A 17526-nucleotide genomic window follows, 5' to 3' on the forward strand; every position below is an offset into this window, starting at 1 on the left:
CCGCGGCGTCTTTTCCTCACTACCTTCTTTTTTTGTGATTGTTTTACGACTTTTGCTTTTATCCCTTCTCATCCGAGCAGCTTTGAGGATGTATTTTTAAGCGCGAAAGCCGCTCACTGCGTCGCTCGTGGTCTCGTCTAAGTGTTAAAACTGAGTTTCCTTCCAGTTGCACATCCATCAGTTCCCTTTTCACCTCCAGACGGTGTTTTACTGCTGTTAGCCGGCTTTTTTTTTTTTTTTTTTCCCCCACTCTCAAGGACGACCCAGCTTCTTCGCCGGACCACCGAGGAAATATTTTTCTCTCACTTTTATAAATGCACTTTTTAGAATTGAGTCTTTTTTTTCTTTTCTTTTTGTGTTTTTTGTTTTGTTTGTTTCAACTGGACCATACCCGTCGTCAGTTGTGCGTGTGTTGACTGAAAAACTAGTGATGAGATTTTAACTCGTGGTTTGTCTTCCCTTTTTTTTTTTTTTTTTTTTTTCCTCATGACATTGAGGCGTGCACCGGACTCCCATTCCGACCCTTTTACATCTCAAGTGTTCCGGGTCTGAGTTTCAGTCTTTTCGGTCATAACAGTCGTGGTTGTAAAAAAAAAAAAGGACGCCGACAGCAGCCACACGTCTCCTGTTGCTTCAGTAGAAACACACCGGCAGCGTGTTTGCACGCCGCTTCCTCTCCAAGTGACTGACGGTCGGCGCTCCGGTGAAACAGAGGGGACGTTTTCCAACTTGGTTACGGGGGATATTAGTGGGAGTTTTCCCCCTCTGTAGTTTCGGACTGTTTCGGCGTGTGTGTTGTCTAGAGTTCTTTTTTTTTTTTTTTCTCGGTGAAGCGAAAAGGGTAAAGAGAAGAAGGGGGGGGGGGATATATTTTTTTGAAAATGCCACAGTTATCAGGCGGCGGCGGCGGGGACCCGGAGCTGTGCGCTACAGACGAAATGATCCCGTTCAAAGACGAAGGAGACCCGCAGAAGGAGCAGATCTTCGCCGAGCTCAGCCACTCGGAGGAAGAGGGAGACCTGGCGGACATCAAGTCATCTCTGGTCAACGAGTCGGAGAGCAGCCCCAACAGCAACACTCACGATGTGAGTAGTGTGTGTGTGTGTGTGTGTGTGTGTGTGTGTGTGTGTGTGTGTGCGTGTTTTCGCTGATGTGGTGAATGGTGAGGAAGAGAGGAAGGTGGGTATCAACGCTGAACTCCACCAGAGAGGGGAAACAGCCCGCAGCAGCCTGTAAACAAAGTTGTTTTACCCTTTTTGATCGTGAATAGACCTGGTCTTCATTTGGCTTCTAGCACTGTGATATTAATGCGTCTGCCTGAACGATTTGTCAGTCGAAACCATGTACCAGAGTGGAAATCAACAATGTAGGCCCAATAATGTTTTCTCCCAAAGTTTGCTTAGTTTTATATTGTATATTATGCATTTTCATCACCTAGATTTATCTCTGATTAAATAATCTACAAGCTGAGTCCAGGTGCATTCGTAGTCTCCTCTGTCTCACTGTGTGTATTTTATTTTAATTGAAAATGAATAGCTTCAGTGATCCCACTAACAGTCCACAGACCCAGGTCTACCTCCAGAAAACCTAACGATGCTCCTCGAAACACCACATCCCAAGTACTCCACAATCTCCCGACTGGAGACACTAGAGGCCCGAATGTGTTGACCCTCTGTATCAGTCGCATTTCAAGACTCGGCAGTGAAATTTGGATAAAAGATGTAGAAAATATATTTTTGGATGCAAGACTTGGGGCCTTGTGTGCTGCCTGTGATGTGTAGCCTAATAGCTGTGTTTGCTGTGGTACACAGTAACCCTCAGCAGCTGTGAACCCCAGCACATGGATCTGTTCAGCACACATGGCTTAAAACCTATTGACAAACAACATTAATAATCTACTTCAAAGATCAACGATTATAAGATGCGACCTAAATGAATGGACACTATCCAATTATTTTGTAGTCAGGGTGTGATCTTTGCGTTTTTGCTTGCTGCTAATTCTAAATATTATTATTATCGTGTCCGATTTTTATTTTTGCCCATAAATAATTTTTGCATGTTTTGGGGCTGAGAAATATATTAAACACATTTACAGTTGCATTTGTTTTGGCCCTGTCCTCACTGATCAGATGAAAAGAATATCAAGAGGCAAGATGGGTCTGTCAGAAGAAATTCTTAAATGGATAAATGTGTTGAATTCATTGCATACAGAACCTCAATGGAGGAATTATTGATTAATTTTTAATGTCTCTAAAATTATTACTCTCCTGCTTTACATTCGCTACTTGCAAGATGTCATTTTTATTGGCACACACAGAGACACAGAGTAGGTATGAAACGTCATGGTTAAAATTTGGATTCAATTTTTTTTTCTTCGCATCCCTCCACCCCGTGCACTGACCTCAGGATGCAGGCTGCAGCTTCCCCATTACAAAGTTAGTCGACTGTTTTGTCATTAACCGCAGTGTTAATGAAATTTTGGGCACATCCCGAACAAGACTGTACACATTTACCGCCAAATGTCCTAGAGACGCACTAGACAGAGGCTGAATGTTAATTAGGAATCCAGCGAAGTTCCCTCGCTCAGCTTGAAGCCATCCTGAGGGGTCTGAACTCCAAAAAAGAGGTCCTCTTCCCAATTCTGATTCGAAAAGAGAAAGGAAATGGATGTGCAAAGTTTTTTCTTTCTTTTTTTTATTTTTTAAAGCAAAAACTGTCTGCAGCATTTTTTTTCCTTTTTATGGAGTGATTTAATTTTTTTTTAATTTATAACAAAAATACACTACAGTATTTATTTGAATTTAGAGGAAGGCTTAAACTGAGAGATGAGACTGAAAGTGGACCTATGGTATTGAAAACAAGTTAATTTGTAAGCTCCTTAAGGACATGGAGCTTAATTAAGTGGTTCTTTTGAAGCTTTGATGCAGGCTGCTCCATCACCCCTCTATAGATAGTGTTGTGCCTGCGTGCGTGCGCGTGCATGTGTGTGCATGTGTGTGCGTGTGTGTGAGCTTGTTCTGCTTTGGTGACAAGCAAAGGGACGGCATTTGTTTTCAGTGTTTGTGGGTGTCTGACTGTATCAACGTGTCTGTGTGTGTAACTGTCTTTGAAGGCCCTCCTAATTGATTCACCATCATTTCAATTTTTTCTTTTCTTTTCTTTTCTTTTCTTTTTTTTTTTTTTTTTTTTTTTTTACAGGCAGCTAGACAGTCCCAAATACCGCAAGATTCATATCATGAAAAACACAGAGACCATCCGGAAGATGGTAAGTGACACAGCCTTAAGCAAAGAGCTTGTTATATCGGCATGTTTTATAGGACGGTCAGCGAGCCATGTAGCTAGAATAAAACCCCGGATTTTCAGAATAATTCGCTGTTACTTGAGAAGTTGAGGAGAGTGTAAGAAAGCAGCACCTCGTTTTCCCTGCACAGAAGTGATCGGTCACACTGTTGCACTGTCGGTCTTATCAGAGCCCCTGTTTCTGCTGCTCTCAGACAGATAATCTCTGATGCAAGTCTAGTCGGGACATGCTATACCTTCATGGACGCAGCTACCTGTTACCTACCTCATAGATGAGGGTGCCTGCAGAAATGGGAACACAAAGAATACTTGAAGTGAAAGGAGGATGATTGTACACCTTTTTTTTTCTTTTTCTTATGTTTTAATTTGGGAATGATTGTTAGGGCAAATGTGGCACGAGCCTACTATTGAACAGAATTCAAAATCACATTTCTATCTGGCTCTTGTGTTTCTTATCAAGCAATTACCCCCAATAAACGATTTCTCCACATACATCAGCTCTCCAGTTGCAATGTCACATGCAACATGTTGCTGCCGCTCGGGGCTCATTGCTCTCTGGCTGTTGTAGTCTGACCCCGCTGCTGCAGGTCATCGTTATAGGGCTTTGAGGAGGAGTGTGTCTCCCCTTTGTTCCCCTTTCACTCCTGAAAAGGAGCCCCTCAAACCAAACACTGGCTTTCTTCACCACAAGATCCATGTTGCCATCAGGCCGTGTTCCACAAACACTCCCAGCCCCCCGGTCTTATTACGCAGTGCGCAGTTGAGTGGCGAGTGGCGTTGTATTGAGGCCTCTTGTATAAAGCTCCCCCTCTCAGGTCAAAGGCATAGAGGAACAGTTGGGGCGTCTCCTGTTTTGACACAGTCTGTATGTTCTTGTAATTGGTGCTAATTGGCACAGAGGGGCTCCATTGTTCCTCTGTATAATGTGACCCTCCTCTCCAAGATGGGAAGAAAGGGCACAAACAAAAGGCTGAGGCAAAATAGGGCACGGGTTAAAGCGATCGACAGCGATACCATTACAGCATCAAAACAGGCAGAGGCAGAGCTTTGTGTTCAGCTCTGTCATTTTTACGTGCTTGATTTATTGTCTGAAACACATTTGGAATTTGGCATTTTTAAGATTTGTTTGTGTTTAAAGCCCTGCTCGAGGGAGAGTTCTGATGCTGGCGAGTTAAATCTTGCTTGATGAATCTTATGATTTTTCTGACCCTCGTGCATGTTATTTATGCATCTCTGGGCCTTACGCAAACACACAGCAAACTGACCCCTATTTTTTCCACCTTTTTTTTATTAGGAAAGCATCAAGACATGTACAGCAAAGGCCATCCGTACCAGGGCTACCCAGGCTACATCATGATGAGTAACATGAACAATGACTCCTACATGAACAATGGTTCCCTCTCGCCACCCATGCCCAGAACGGTCAGTACCAACTCTTCTTTTTACATGTCAGTTTATCATTTTAATTCATATGACATAGGGACATGAAATGCTGTTGGTATAGCCATGAACTCAGAACTGAGTAAGAATGTCAGAAGCCTTTTGCCTGAGTCAGACAAAACAAAAATCAGCAAAACATCTGAACGTCTCTGCATCTCAGTCAAAGGTATAAGCTTTTTCCCGATTTTGCACGGCAAGGATATATATTATGCAAAATCAAATTTTGATCAGTCAGTTGACTGAAAAAAATGTAAATAGAGGTGACAAAAATGACTTTAGAATCAATGTTAATTTGAAGTATATTAGTGGTATGAAATTAGTTATTTTTTTGTGGGGGGGTTATAGGTAAGTGCCACGTAAAAGATGGTAAAGTGACGCTGAACGTGATGATCTGAAACAACAAATACGCTTCATTTATTAACATGTGCTTGAGGGATGGAAAGCAAGAACAAACATGGAGTATGGTGATAGTCAGCGGAGATTCAACTTCATGTTGCACCTGCACAGGCTAAATCCAAGTTTTGGCTTGATTTTTGGATATTACTGTTTAAGAGACAACTGAAGATAACAAGATGGCAACAGCTGTTTGCAAACTCTGGCATAGTAATGCCACCTGTTCCGGTATTGTAACATAGAGCGTGCAGGCTGAGGAGGCAACCTGTTGATTTACCTGCCCACAGACTCTGAAAAACATGTCTGTGAGATCCCTCACGAGTTACGCTGGCTCACTTTTAAAACATTACCTATGACATTAAATGTCATTGATGGTATCAGTTGTTTTCACAGTCCGTATTGATACGGTTACTGGAAATCACAAAAATTGAAACTGAACTTCATTAAAGAATCAAAGTATTTTAAAAGAATTGCAATACTCAAATCATTACTTGGAGATGTGATAAGGTTTGCAAACTTGGGACCTATTTCCAGGTCTAATTTTGATTAGTTTTTAAAAAAATATTAATTCAATAAAAATGATAAACATTACAAACAGATTGAATACTTTCTGGCTTGTGTTGCTGGTTAGGGACAAATAGCAATCTACAATGCTGCTCTGGGCTGTGAGAACTTTCTGATATGTACCTGTTAATTTTTTAAGATTTTAGAAGACCAAACAATTAATTTACTAATAAGTTGCTATGATTTCACAACCAAACCAACACATTTAGTTTCTAATATCAAGATTAAACAAAAAAAGCATCCCTGTAAAATTCATAACATCATTTGAACTTTATGGACCAACAATTCATATCTACAATTGTGAAATTGGGGATTATCGGAAAATTAAAGAATTGTTTTTTTAAAATAAAGCAATTAATTTAAAATAATATTTCTTAACTTTCTTGTAAAAACGTAAACCTTATCACATAATATATATAAAACCAAAAAAAAATTACCTCCACATGTTTGTAGCGTGTAATGTTTGTGGTGTTCTTGTGTAGTAGGGCTACCTCACCACAATATTTACCCTCTCGCACCAGCATTGTTGACATCCGTCCCCTTGACAATCATACCTTGGAAAGCAAATGCCTGCCATAATTTCCAGTAGATTAGCATGAGATATAAAGTACTTCTCATCTTGTTAAAATCTTATGAGATGCATGTCTACTTGACCCATGTAAGCTCTCTAATTATCCCAGCATGCCTGAGGAGGTCTAAAAGCAACATCACGTCTCTGAGGCTCCCTCGCAGAGGATTTTATAGTATTGTCCAGGGGTGGCGTGTGTTGTTGGTGAAATCGTCCCTGTAACGGTATTAATTTCAGGCCAGCTGCAGGTCTCTCACTGTCGGCTTCCTGTGTCTGTCCCGTTTGCAAATTTCTCCTCTCAAGACAGACATAAAATGCAGGGCACACCAGCAGCTGTCCACTCTAATCCTGTTTTGTCCATGTCTCTGTATCACACTTGGGAAGACAACCAGCCTCAGTCTGGCTATGGTTTGGTGCCTCTATACAGGAAACGCTCACACATGGTGCACAAGAAGAAAAAGGCCCTGGGTTGTTTGTGCTTTTGCAGAGCATATGAGTTAGTTTCATCAGGGCAAAGTTTTGAAATGCGAGTTCTATGTTGTATAAGAATTGGCTTTCGGAGGCAGATGTGATTGTCGGGGGAAGATGCCACATGCTGTGTGTAGAGGATCTTCATTCATACGCAACTCTATCACGGAATGATGTTAAAATTGCATTGCCTCCCCTCTGCCAAAGTTGCAGCGGGTGAAAGTATGTGACATTGTGGAGAAAACGTGATCCTGATTACCTCATGATTCGCCCTCTCCAGTTTACAAATAGAACAGTTTATGAAATGTGGGGTATGATGCTTTCCAAATTTTCTCTTTATGGTTTGTTTCCTCGTCAATTTTATCCGTCATATGAACTGAAAAACTCATAGAGGTCTGTATGGAGACCAGCTGACTGTATGAGAGGAAATTATCCCTCACTGCAGATGAATTAGGCCAGGCAGTTAGGCGGTGTACTCACTGCCAAAACTTTTAAAGCCCCGCTTTCATTTCATGTACCGTGGCTGCTTTAGTTATTTATTTATTTATTTTTTTGCGCGCCCAATTTTCCCCCTCACCCTGTCTTCAATAAAACGGTAGTCATTTTATATACATTTCTCTCACTTATCCAATAAAAAGAGCCAGGGCTTGGTGGAAGGATCACGGAACATGAGGCCTCTGGCGTTCTCACTGATGTCAGATTGCTGCCTCTGCTGCTGGCCGTCGCGGCCACAGTATCTGCAGGCCTGGGATCGGTTTTCACTGAGATCAAAGGCACATTCTCCCTTTCATTCTCTTCCATCCCTAGCCCCACCGCTGCCCCCAATCCCAGTAGTTTAGATTGATTTCCATTGACCATGACATTCCTGCACATGCAGTCCAGTCATGATGGAGCTGCTGGGAGTTGCTGATTGTCAGCAGATTTTTAGGGCTTCTAGCTTGATAGGTCGCCTCCGCCACAAAGGCTGAGATTTTGGTGTCAAGATGCCTAATGGTGTTTAGTTTCATTTACTGTATGGTTCTTGTGGATTTGAAACAACGTTGTCCGCTTCAGAGAGTCACGGCTGTGTCATAAATAAGCTGATGTTTACGTGAACCTATAGCTGTTTTAGAAGGCAGAGTTTGCAGGCTAGAGCGGAGACCATTTCATCATGTGATGTGCGCCCTTCCTTGAAGGAGTAAAAAAGGCATTGTGTTTGATGGAATTGGTGCCTAATTATATGTATGCCCACAAAAAACGATTTTTATTGGAAAAAATTTTGTTACAGCAGGAAATCAGCTGGTATATTTTAAGTGTATTAGTGGTAAGTACGACTCCTAAGCTTGTAGAGGTTTATTTTGGTCAGGGCACTCGGGGACTGATGACACAGTGACGAGACAGGATTGTACTGAGAGGGCACAGATTTTTCTTACTGTGTAAATGTGTAAATTTTACGAATGACCTTCTGTTTTGTCTGCAGAAATCAGCTGAACTTATAAATTTCAGTTGTAGTGTAGGAAATGCACTATGTGAAATGATCTTTCCGGTCATTCCACCGCATGTGGGCATGCTCAAAGCCATTTAGAAACCCAAGTTAGGCATATACATGGTAAAAATAAATAAATAAATAAAAAACAAAAAAAAACAGACTTCTTAAGAAGAAATCAAAATGTGTTAAATTCATTTTAGTTTCTTACCCAGATTAAAGAAACACATTTTCTAGTTTAAATAGCATAGAAGAAATGTGGTTACTGCTGAAAACAGACAGTAACCTGGTCAATGAAGTGAAAGTCCGCACACTGATTGTATTTTCTATCTTCTTGATAAGGGTCAGCGTTCCTCTCAATCACTGCCATATCTTAGGATTTTAAGATGTATTTGATATCATGAAGAGACTTGTCAGAATGCAATGATTCATACTTCCTGCTGTTATAAACACGGTTTTACAATTTTGGTCAGAATTATCATATGTCCCATAGTGGCTGTGAAGTATGATCTTCAAAGCTCTTAGGATGTCACCATTCCAGGTTTGATGTGTAGGCGAATAAAAGTTCACTGCTTTGATAGGCTTTGTCTTACCTTTCAATAAGTGATCCCTCAGCCTCCTAAACTCAAGTCAGGATTTGGAAATGACAGTTTCTAAATAAAGATCAATATGCATGTGATGAGAAGAGCATATTTTTAAATCACCTGAAATCCATTCTCAGAGCACAGTGCCGTTGTCACTTAAACACCCCCCCCTTTAGTTAAAACCACAAAACTTGTGTTTTACATGCTCCTCCATGGGTTTAAACAAATCCTACAACCCTGAGCTCATGACATCGGACCAAAAGCCTTTGAATAAGCTCATAAATGCATTGTTGACAAGATAAAAACCCAACTGCGTGTTCCCGGTCCTGAAATGTTGATAGTGCAGAGATGTATTACAAGGTTTTTCAACTGACTGTGAAGATGCAGCAGTGATCTTCAGCTGTGTAAGAACAGTCTTGCGGTCATGGGCAACAGCTTGAAGAAAATCACTGATTTATTTATTTATTTATTTATTTATTTTTTTTTATTTTTTTTTCTAAGCTGAGTTTTGCTGCTGTGTTTGGGGGAGTTTAGAGAGTTCCCACTCCTTTGCTGTACACTCTCTTTCCCTTTGGACCCTCGACTGCAGAACCTCATGGCAAGAAAGAGTGTGTGTGTGTGCGTGCGTGCTTGGGGGGGGTGTGTAGTGCTGCACTTTCCTTTGATGTAGTGGGAACGTGACGGATCTGCTAGCCAGTGTCTCGCAGCGTGGAATCACTAACCCAGGCTTACCTAACGGGATTTGGTAGGACTGCTCTGGTCTCCCTCAGTGCCATGTGTGTCCCAAGCTCATGCCCCCAGCACTACCGTGGAAGATCCCTGTTAAAGAGAACACTACATTTACCAGCAGCCTTCCATGTACACACATAATGTTCAAGATGGCAGCTTATGGCACCTTGTGTAGTTAGTTTTTTTATTTATTTATTTTATTTTTTTGAAGTCTCACTACAGGGTTGACATGCCGTGTGAAGTTTACTAGAGTTGAATGTAGCATTTCGCTTCTACGCAGCTGGGCGCCATATGATCATCCCGCTGTCAGCTCCTTTCATTTATATAAGTAGCGCTCAGTACGGTTCAGTCTCAATGTGTATTTTAGTCTAAAAAAACATTTATAGAATATATAATAACTGTCAAAAGGTAGAAGTATAATTGCCTCATTTTATACCATATGTACCAAATTAGTAGTTTTCTTCAGTCTGGCATAAGACGAATCAAAGAGTCACTCTGACATTGATGTCATCTGCTGTGCAGCTCCATCACACAGTGAAATGTGTGTGTACACATGAAGGACCGCAGCGGAGACCTCACACAGAAGGAACCCCTTGGTGTCTCTGGCGCTTTTGTAGTGTCGCTATATCTCAATATTTTTTTATAACCAGCACCATTAATGCCAAGGTTTCTTCTCGTCGTCCACTGTATGGAGATACTGGTTGACACATTTACTCCATGTGCATGGTGCTAATGCAGCCATGTGGTTGCAATCACTTTATCAGTTTGTTTCATCTTCTTTAATGGAGCTGAGCAGAGTGATCCTCTACTAGGACCAAGAGATACGTTTTGTTGTGTAAGATGAGAACCTAAAATAAGACAATCACGGTTAAAGTTTCAGGATGATTTAGTTTTCTTGGTAGTATAATTGCATGCTGATTGATTTGCGATTTGATTTGATTGTAAAAAGATTTTTGTGTTTTTTGTTTGATGATAAATTGATTTTAAATTTGGATTTTTATTTCCATGTCAGTTTTTTTGATTAACATTAACAAGTTATGCTTATCTCTTTCTAACACATTCAAAACTAACACACGCATTTTAAGGCAGTATCATTATATCGAAAATAAAAATAAAAAAAACAAGCAGTAGATATAATCAGGAACCTCAGATTTTTTTTTTCTGTTTACCATTTTTGAAATGAGTGGTGCAGATGGAAGGACAGCTGTAGATGACGTTAAAATCAATAACTTACACATTTTCAGCGCTTTGAATACTTTTTTTTTTTTTTTTTTTTTTTTATGTGTGTATGAGGAAATCAATAGGGAGTGTCATGGTTATGAGCATGACATGCAGGCACACACTTAACCCCTGTTACTGTTTATTTTGGGCATATGTTACTGCTCAAAGCACAGCACTCATAGATCTTGACACTTTCTTCGCTCCCCATCCTCCCACTGAATTGGATGAAGCTTAACCAATCAAGCAGTGCTGCCTGGAGCCAGCCAGTCAGGCTTCCATGGACAGACCGCTGCTCAAGCCCACAGCACCTGCTCAGAGGGCTTCACTCTTCACCAGCAGCCTGCCACTGATCTCCAGGGGTCAGCGGAAGGCCTCGCCAAGGTTGTCCCTTATGCTCAAATCTGTTTGAGTGGCCTGGGTGTGGACTTCCTGTAAGGGTGGATCAGAAATGGAGACTAGAGGGCGGTCTGTGCATGAGTGGAGTGTTTTTGTCAGTTTGTTGTGTAAGTCGTCATTCTTGGTGTTATGACTGTGCATAGTTATAAGAGACAGAGGGTGAAGTGGCAGAAAATGCTCCAAGATTAATGCACTTTGAAATGAAACTTCAAATCAAGTTGTATAGTCATTGTTTAAATATATTTGATATGCCCCCTCAGCACAAGTGTCACTTAATTGACTCGGTTTAGTCTTTAAGCCATGATTGAAGCTTGACAGTAGTCCCTAAAAGCTTGATCACAGTACCTCACTGTTCCCTGATATAGCCGTAAAATGAGTAAAAACATGAACAGCTTTATTGACTTCATCCTGAAAGCTTGTAGGTCTATATAGAGGCGAGCAGTGTTCCAGCTAGTAAACTGCAGCAAGGGGAACAATAGGACCACAGGAGTGAAACATGGGTGCAAATCCTGCCGGCTGTGTCCAGACTTCAGAGAAGCTTAAACAGCCCTCACTTTGTCCAGATAAGAAATAGAGCTATGATCAATAGCTGCTCTGTTGTATGAAGTTGGTCAGTCTCTGGTGCGCTCTCGCCCTCCCTCCTTCTCTTTGCTGTTTCATATTTTTCAGAAGCTCATTATTTCTCTCTGCTGTGGGTGTGAGCGCTAAAGAGGCTCACATGCAATGTGTATCTGACAGTGCTGAAATATTAATGGTCCCCAGTGTAGGAGTTTGGTATAGGGCCTGCGTAGTTACAGTACAAAGGGTGCCTTCTCGCCACCAGGCTTTATTAGCCAAGCTGTTAAATGAATAGATGGATATAGCTTGCACTCTTTCTTCATGCCTCCTCTTGTGTTTTCGCGCTACACATCAAACCACTTTCTCTTTGTCTAACCATTTCCAACACATACAGTGAACGGATATTAGATGCAGACTCTCGCGTGCGTACACACACACACACACACACACACACACACACACACACACATACATGCGTGTACGTAAGAGCTACACTACACTGTTGAATTTTCTGTGGGAGGACAAAGAGGAGGGCTTTGCTATCAGTTCAGTTTGTGTGGTCTTGGCAATAAAAAACACCCTGTTCTTTGACTGTGAAAAAAGCTGCCTGTCTTTAATTTTTGGGAAACCCATAAAAGTTTGTCGCTCCTTTCATATCGGCTGCAGAATTGAAAACAAATGCTGCATTCTCCCCTCCTCTCCTTTGAACTGGCCAATTATGGAGTTGTGAAAATAAAAATCAGTCTGTAGATCTCTTTACCCCCTCTCTTTTCTTTCCTTCCTTCTATTTTTTCCCCCGTCTCTCTCTCTCTCTCTCTTTCTCTTTCTCCCCGTTCACTTTCTTTTTTTTTTTTTCTCCTCCCCCTTGTTTTTGAAGAAACCGAGGGGGGATCACTGATGTCAAAGTCAAAACCAAGAGCATTAAGAAAACTGGCGAAATGCAATACAGCTGCAATCTGACATGACGCTAGAAAATAGGGCTGAGGAGCAGAAAGCCCTTCTCCCGTATTCCCAGGGCGCGCAACTGCTCCCGGCCTTGGCTTTGATCTCTTCAAAGCCTCCTGCCTCCTACTAGATGGAGAGTCTTGGCTGCCGCTCGTGAGCGCTGGAGAGAGACAGGGAGGGAGGTGGGTGGGTTGGTGGGGGTATTTTTTGGGGGGGGGGGGGGGCTGTCGTCTTTTCCTTTCCAGGGCTGAAATCAATCACGGTGCCGAGGCAATTATGTGTAATTCAACCCCAGCCAGATTAGTGACTCTTGTTACCTGAGCGACCGGAGCTCTATAATCTGAGACACACCGGCCTCACCAGCAAAGGAGTAGCCAGGAGCAGGCAAGGGCGCTTGAGGGAAAGGAGGGGATTGAGGAGATCGAGGGGAGAGGGAGAGGTGCTGAAAAGCAGGCTACCATACTGCTGTCCAGCAGAGCAAAAAATCAGTGTACAATGGGGTGATTACACTTGCAGATGTAGCCATATTTATGACGAAGTGGATAGAGAGAACAGAAAGAATGAAGAGGGCTGATTGCCATGGAACTTGCTAGTTAGTGTGCTAACGAGCCAGGTCCCTTTTGTGTTAAAACGTGAGTAATGTCACCTCTACTGCGCTTCCAGTCCTCCCCCACCACCCACGGCACTGTCCCTCCTCCAGTGCCATATCTCTATCCCTCATGCCCTCCACAGTCGGCTACGAAATGCAAGCTTGGCCAAGGCTCCTGCCCCAGGCGCCCAATTTACTATGGCTGGAGAAAAACTCAGTGGCCCCAAGTAACAGAGGAAAACAGCAGAGATGAATGCTGCTCTTTCCCTGCTGCTGCAGTTCGTCTGATCTGTGCAACTGTTTCAGTGTCTTAACACACAGCAGTGTAACAATTTACACCCTTCTGCTTTTTTTATGTGGCTTACTGAGGAGATTTATCCCAATTATGTTTGCTTCTAGTTTAGGCAAATCTAAAACGTGGTAGGAGTTTGATGCTCATGACTAATACCGCCTAGCGTACGTTATGAGATTATCTATTTGTATGCCCTTTTTTTTTTAAGCCTATGATATTTTCGTGTGGGATTTTAAAATCAATTAATTGGAGGTTGGGTGGAGGTCAGAGGGAAAATTGCAGATTCACAGTATTGTACCAGTTAATTGGAAATATATGATCGCCTGGGCTTTGATACTTCCCCTGTGCTCTGTCGCTGATGTCAAAGCGATGAGAACAAGGCTTTGTTTTTTTTCTCCTCAGCAGTCACTTGATACAGGATGATGAAACCCACAAAGATATCTAGCAAGAATGTGTTTGTTCATCTGATGAGCTCGCCTTGTGCTCCATGTTTCTTTTGATCATCGGACGGCTCAGTTGGTAATGGGGGAGGCACTTATTTTCCTCTTGGGATGTAAACATTAAATAAATTAGGTATACCATCCTGTTAAAATAGAACGTAGTTGATCAGCACCTTAATTTCTGCGATGGTTTTAACAAGGCAAGCTGACAGGGAAGTGGAGCTGACTCTAAAAATATAAAGGTCACGGCGAATGGATTATGTGGCATCAATGGAGCCACCGTCCAGCTCAGCAGGAGCCCTTAAATCCACTACCAGCCATAACCCCCAGCTCAGGGGCCAGGTGACGCTTTTCATGTCTTCCAATGGAGAGACATCACAGAGGCATCCTGGACTTTGAGCTGCCCGTCATCAAACAATGCATCAAAACATCAAATCAGTCCACCCCACCGTACCCCTATCTTTTGAAATGAAAGATGGGGGAAATGTAAGTGCCCACCGCGCCCCCTAACCCTCAAATCTACATCCTTTCTGTTCTCCCATTGCAAACACTGATGCTCCTTCCTCACTGAAGTAACAAAAAGCGGAAAGAATTGTTTAACTTTTACTTGTTTACTTTTACTTGTTTGACTGAACAGTTGTTATCTGACCTCACCCGACTTTGTTATGAAAAGGTGAAAACATGATATTACAGTCGCCAAGATTCAAAATCTAGGATTACCATAGCTACCCTACAATGGTAGATATTGGTCCTTCAAAACGTCTTGGCCATAAAATTCTGCTGCCTGTGACTGCAAAGATGTGTGAACATAATTGTACACAACATGAACAGAATTTAACATCAATTTAACAGTAAAGGAAAGAGAGTTTAATTTGATCATCCACATGTTGACTGTTTAAACCTCTAACAATTATCTAAATGGCTCAAGACTTTACATAGAGCAGAATATTCCAAATTTTACTATTTCTTGGTTTGGTTAAGATTTCAAGCTACAGGTAATGGCATTTAAGTTATACATAAATGGTTGCCACACACTGCAGCCTACTTTTTGTATTTTTTCTAATTATAATTTTTATAGACTTTGCATTCTAGAAATACTAAGTTGTTGGCCTTCTTCATTATGTTTTAATATGCTGATTTTCCAGTCAGTCAGAAAATAGTCAAAAATGCCCATAATCATTTCCCAAACCCAAAGGTGACATTTTTGCATTGTTTATTTTATCTGACCAACGGTCCAGATCCTAAAGATATTCAGTTTACTATTTTTTTTTTATTCATCTATCTATGTATCTATCTATGGATAGATGTAGGTAGGTAGGTAGGTAGGTAGGTAGGTAGGTAGGTAGATATATGAGTATATGTATGTATATGTGTATGTAGAGGAAAAAAAAAAAGAACATTGAATCCCACATTTGAATATTGACTGAAATCAATTATTAAAGTAGTTGCCGTGTAATTTTCTGTTGAAAATTAATAGACTAATTCTTTCAGCTCTCAACCAACACCCAAAGAAGAAACTTTGTTCAAATAACTAATAAATAAGTTGCAGCACGTGATACAGCTCATTCAGCCTAAAATTGCTTTTTTGTGACAGACAGATGCGATTATATCAAAACATACGAACAGTCCACAATGAATAAATCCAGCAAAGAGTTTAATTACAACATCTGCGTGTTCATTATGTAGCTCATCATTCAGATTTGTGGCATCAGGTGCATGAGTGTGCCCTATAATGTTGCTGTAACCATATGCCCTGAACCTAAGGAGTTCCCTTTGTGCTCTAGAAATTCACTATTACCATTTCTTTAGAGGTATCAAGGGATACGCAGACGTTGTTGGTTGCCATGTTGTACATGGTCATTGTTTTGTTTGTATTAAAGCCCACAAAACCCTGCCACAAAGCTAATTGATGGGGCGGAGTTTTCATGTGACCGTTCAGATCCTTGGAGAGGTTCTTCAAGTGTTCCCTGTTTCTGTTGAGATGGAGAAAAGCCATTTGTTCGTAGGGGATCAGATTTGAATAGCTTTGTGCTTTTCATTCAGATCTTAGCAGGGGCATGTGTGTCTGGCTAGAAAGAAACCCTAAAATGTGTGGTTTGATTAATGACTAATTCCAGGCTGAAAGGCAGTTGTTGGTAGTCTTTACCAGTTAATCCCTTAAAACGTGGAATCACACCCAAACAGTGGGCTGCTGCTATTGTTGCATGGTCCATAATGTGAATGAGCCGAAAGGTTTGCAGTGTGATCCACATCCATGAATGCCTCTTAGTACTGTGACATGAACCTTGCCTGATTATAACCAGAACCAAAATGTTGACATAATGAAAAACACAGGTCTGTCTGGGTTCTTGTCTGATTGTGTAAAACATATCATTGTGCACGTAAAAAAATAAAAGGACAGAATGTGTATGGCTTCATGAGGAGAGCTGAGGTGAAGAGAGCACTGATCATGTGACTACAGGGTCAAAAGTTCAGACCAAGGCCAGGACACAGGTGTCATATCACCTGAGGCAAAAGGGCTTCTCATGACCCACAGTTTTCAAAACGATACATAACCTACATACTTAACCCCATCAAAGGAAATTTAATCTAATGTAGACATTTTTTTGTGAATTTCAATTTTTGTTCCATTAAGTCATCAATGGTACAGGCTCACTAGCCTATCAATATTTTTATTTATTCTTTCTATTCTTACACGTTATGTGGGTGGGTGCGCATCTGTCTGAGTGGAATACAGAAGGAAAACTAGGTCAGTACTCTCTACAGCTCAGGCAGAAGCAGCTCTCAGTCAAATCACCTCCCCATCCACATTTTCCTGGTGTGTGCCACTGAAAACCTTCCCTGCAAACACAGCAGCGCTTCTACAGCCCGCTGCTGTCTGCCGTCGTCCAGCTCTCCCTGGTTAGCTTGCAGTGCTAATATTCACCCCTTCCTCTCTGTAGATGTACTGTGCAGTGTTGCGTTGGAGCTAGCTGGGGCTTAGTTGGAAGAGTACTGTCTCTAGCTCTCGTCTTCACAGGTAGAGACACACAAAGACCCCCACCAGACTCTATTTTCCCCCCTCAACGCTGAGCTCCCAAATCCAAACTGACAGCCATTCATGCCCAGAATACCTGGGCGAAAGCTGAGGGGGGGAAACACTATCTAGGTGTAGCAGGCAAATCCGCTCTTGTTCGACGGATATATGAAGCTCCTGCATAAGGCAACTCATCAGCACTTTTTCCCCCATTCTGCACTGCATTTTCTCACCCTCTTTCTCTCTCTCTCTGGTATTGTAATGGGGGCTAAGGTTTCAGCGCACTAGCCACACCAAGTTAGCTTGTGCTGCGATTTTATTTGTGTACATCTCTCAGGGCCTTCGTGTGTTGTTGTTGTTGAATGTGGATGTTGGCACCACTGTGCCGCCTGGCATGAATGTAGCTACTCAGCAGACCAGAGCTGGCTTCTGACGATAAATCATGCAGTGTGTTAATGCAGCAGCAGGGTTGCTATAAATAGCTGCTGGAGAGGGATGCCGATTGATTCAGGGAGGAAAATAAGTGTGCTCCAAACATTTTCTGCATGCGGTCAGTTT

The 17526-nt window shown here is 41.8% G+C and overlaps 1 protein-coding gene across 4 annotated transcripts in view; it reads left to right on the top strand.

Moving 5' to 3' along the window:
• The first annotated feature begins 881 nt into the window (after positions 1–881).
• lef1 (lymphoid enhancer-binding factor 1) overlaps positions 882–17526 on the top strand; it is a 42319-nt gene continuing 25674 nt past the window's right edge. For all 4 annotated transcript variants that reach the window (XM_040146174.1, XM_040146172.1, XM_040146173.1 and 1 more), the window contains exons 1-3: positions 882–1085; positions 3199–3265; positions 4595–4722. In XM_040146174.1, coding sequence (XP_040002108.1) covers positions 882–1085; positions 3199–3265; positions 4595–4722 — 399 coding nt within the window. The remainder of the gene's footprint in view (positions 1086–3198; positions 3266–4594; positions 4723–17526) is intronic.

The sequence above is a fragment of the Xiphias gladius genome, chromosome 15 (assembly GCF_016859285.1).
Source record: "Xiphias gladius isolate SHS-SW01 ecotype Sanya breed wild chromosome 15, ASM1685928v1, whole genome shotgun sequence".
NCBI lineage: Eukaryota > Metazoa > Chordata > Actinopteri > Istiophoriformes > Xiphiidae > Xiphias > Xiphias gladius.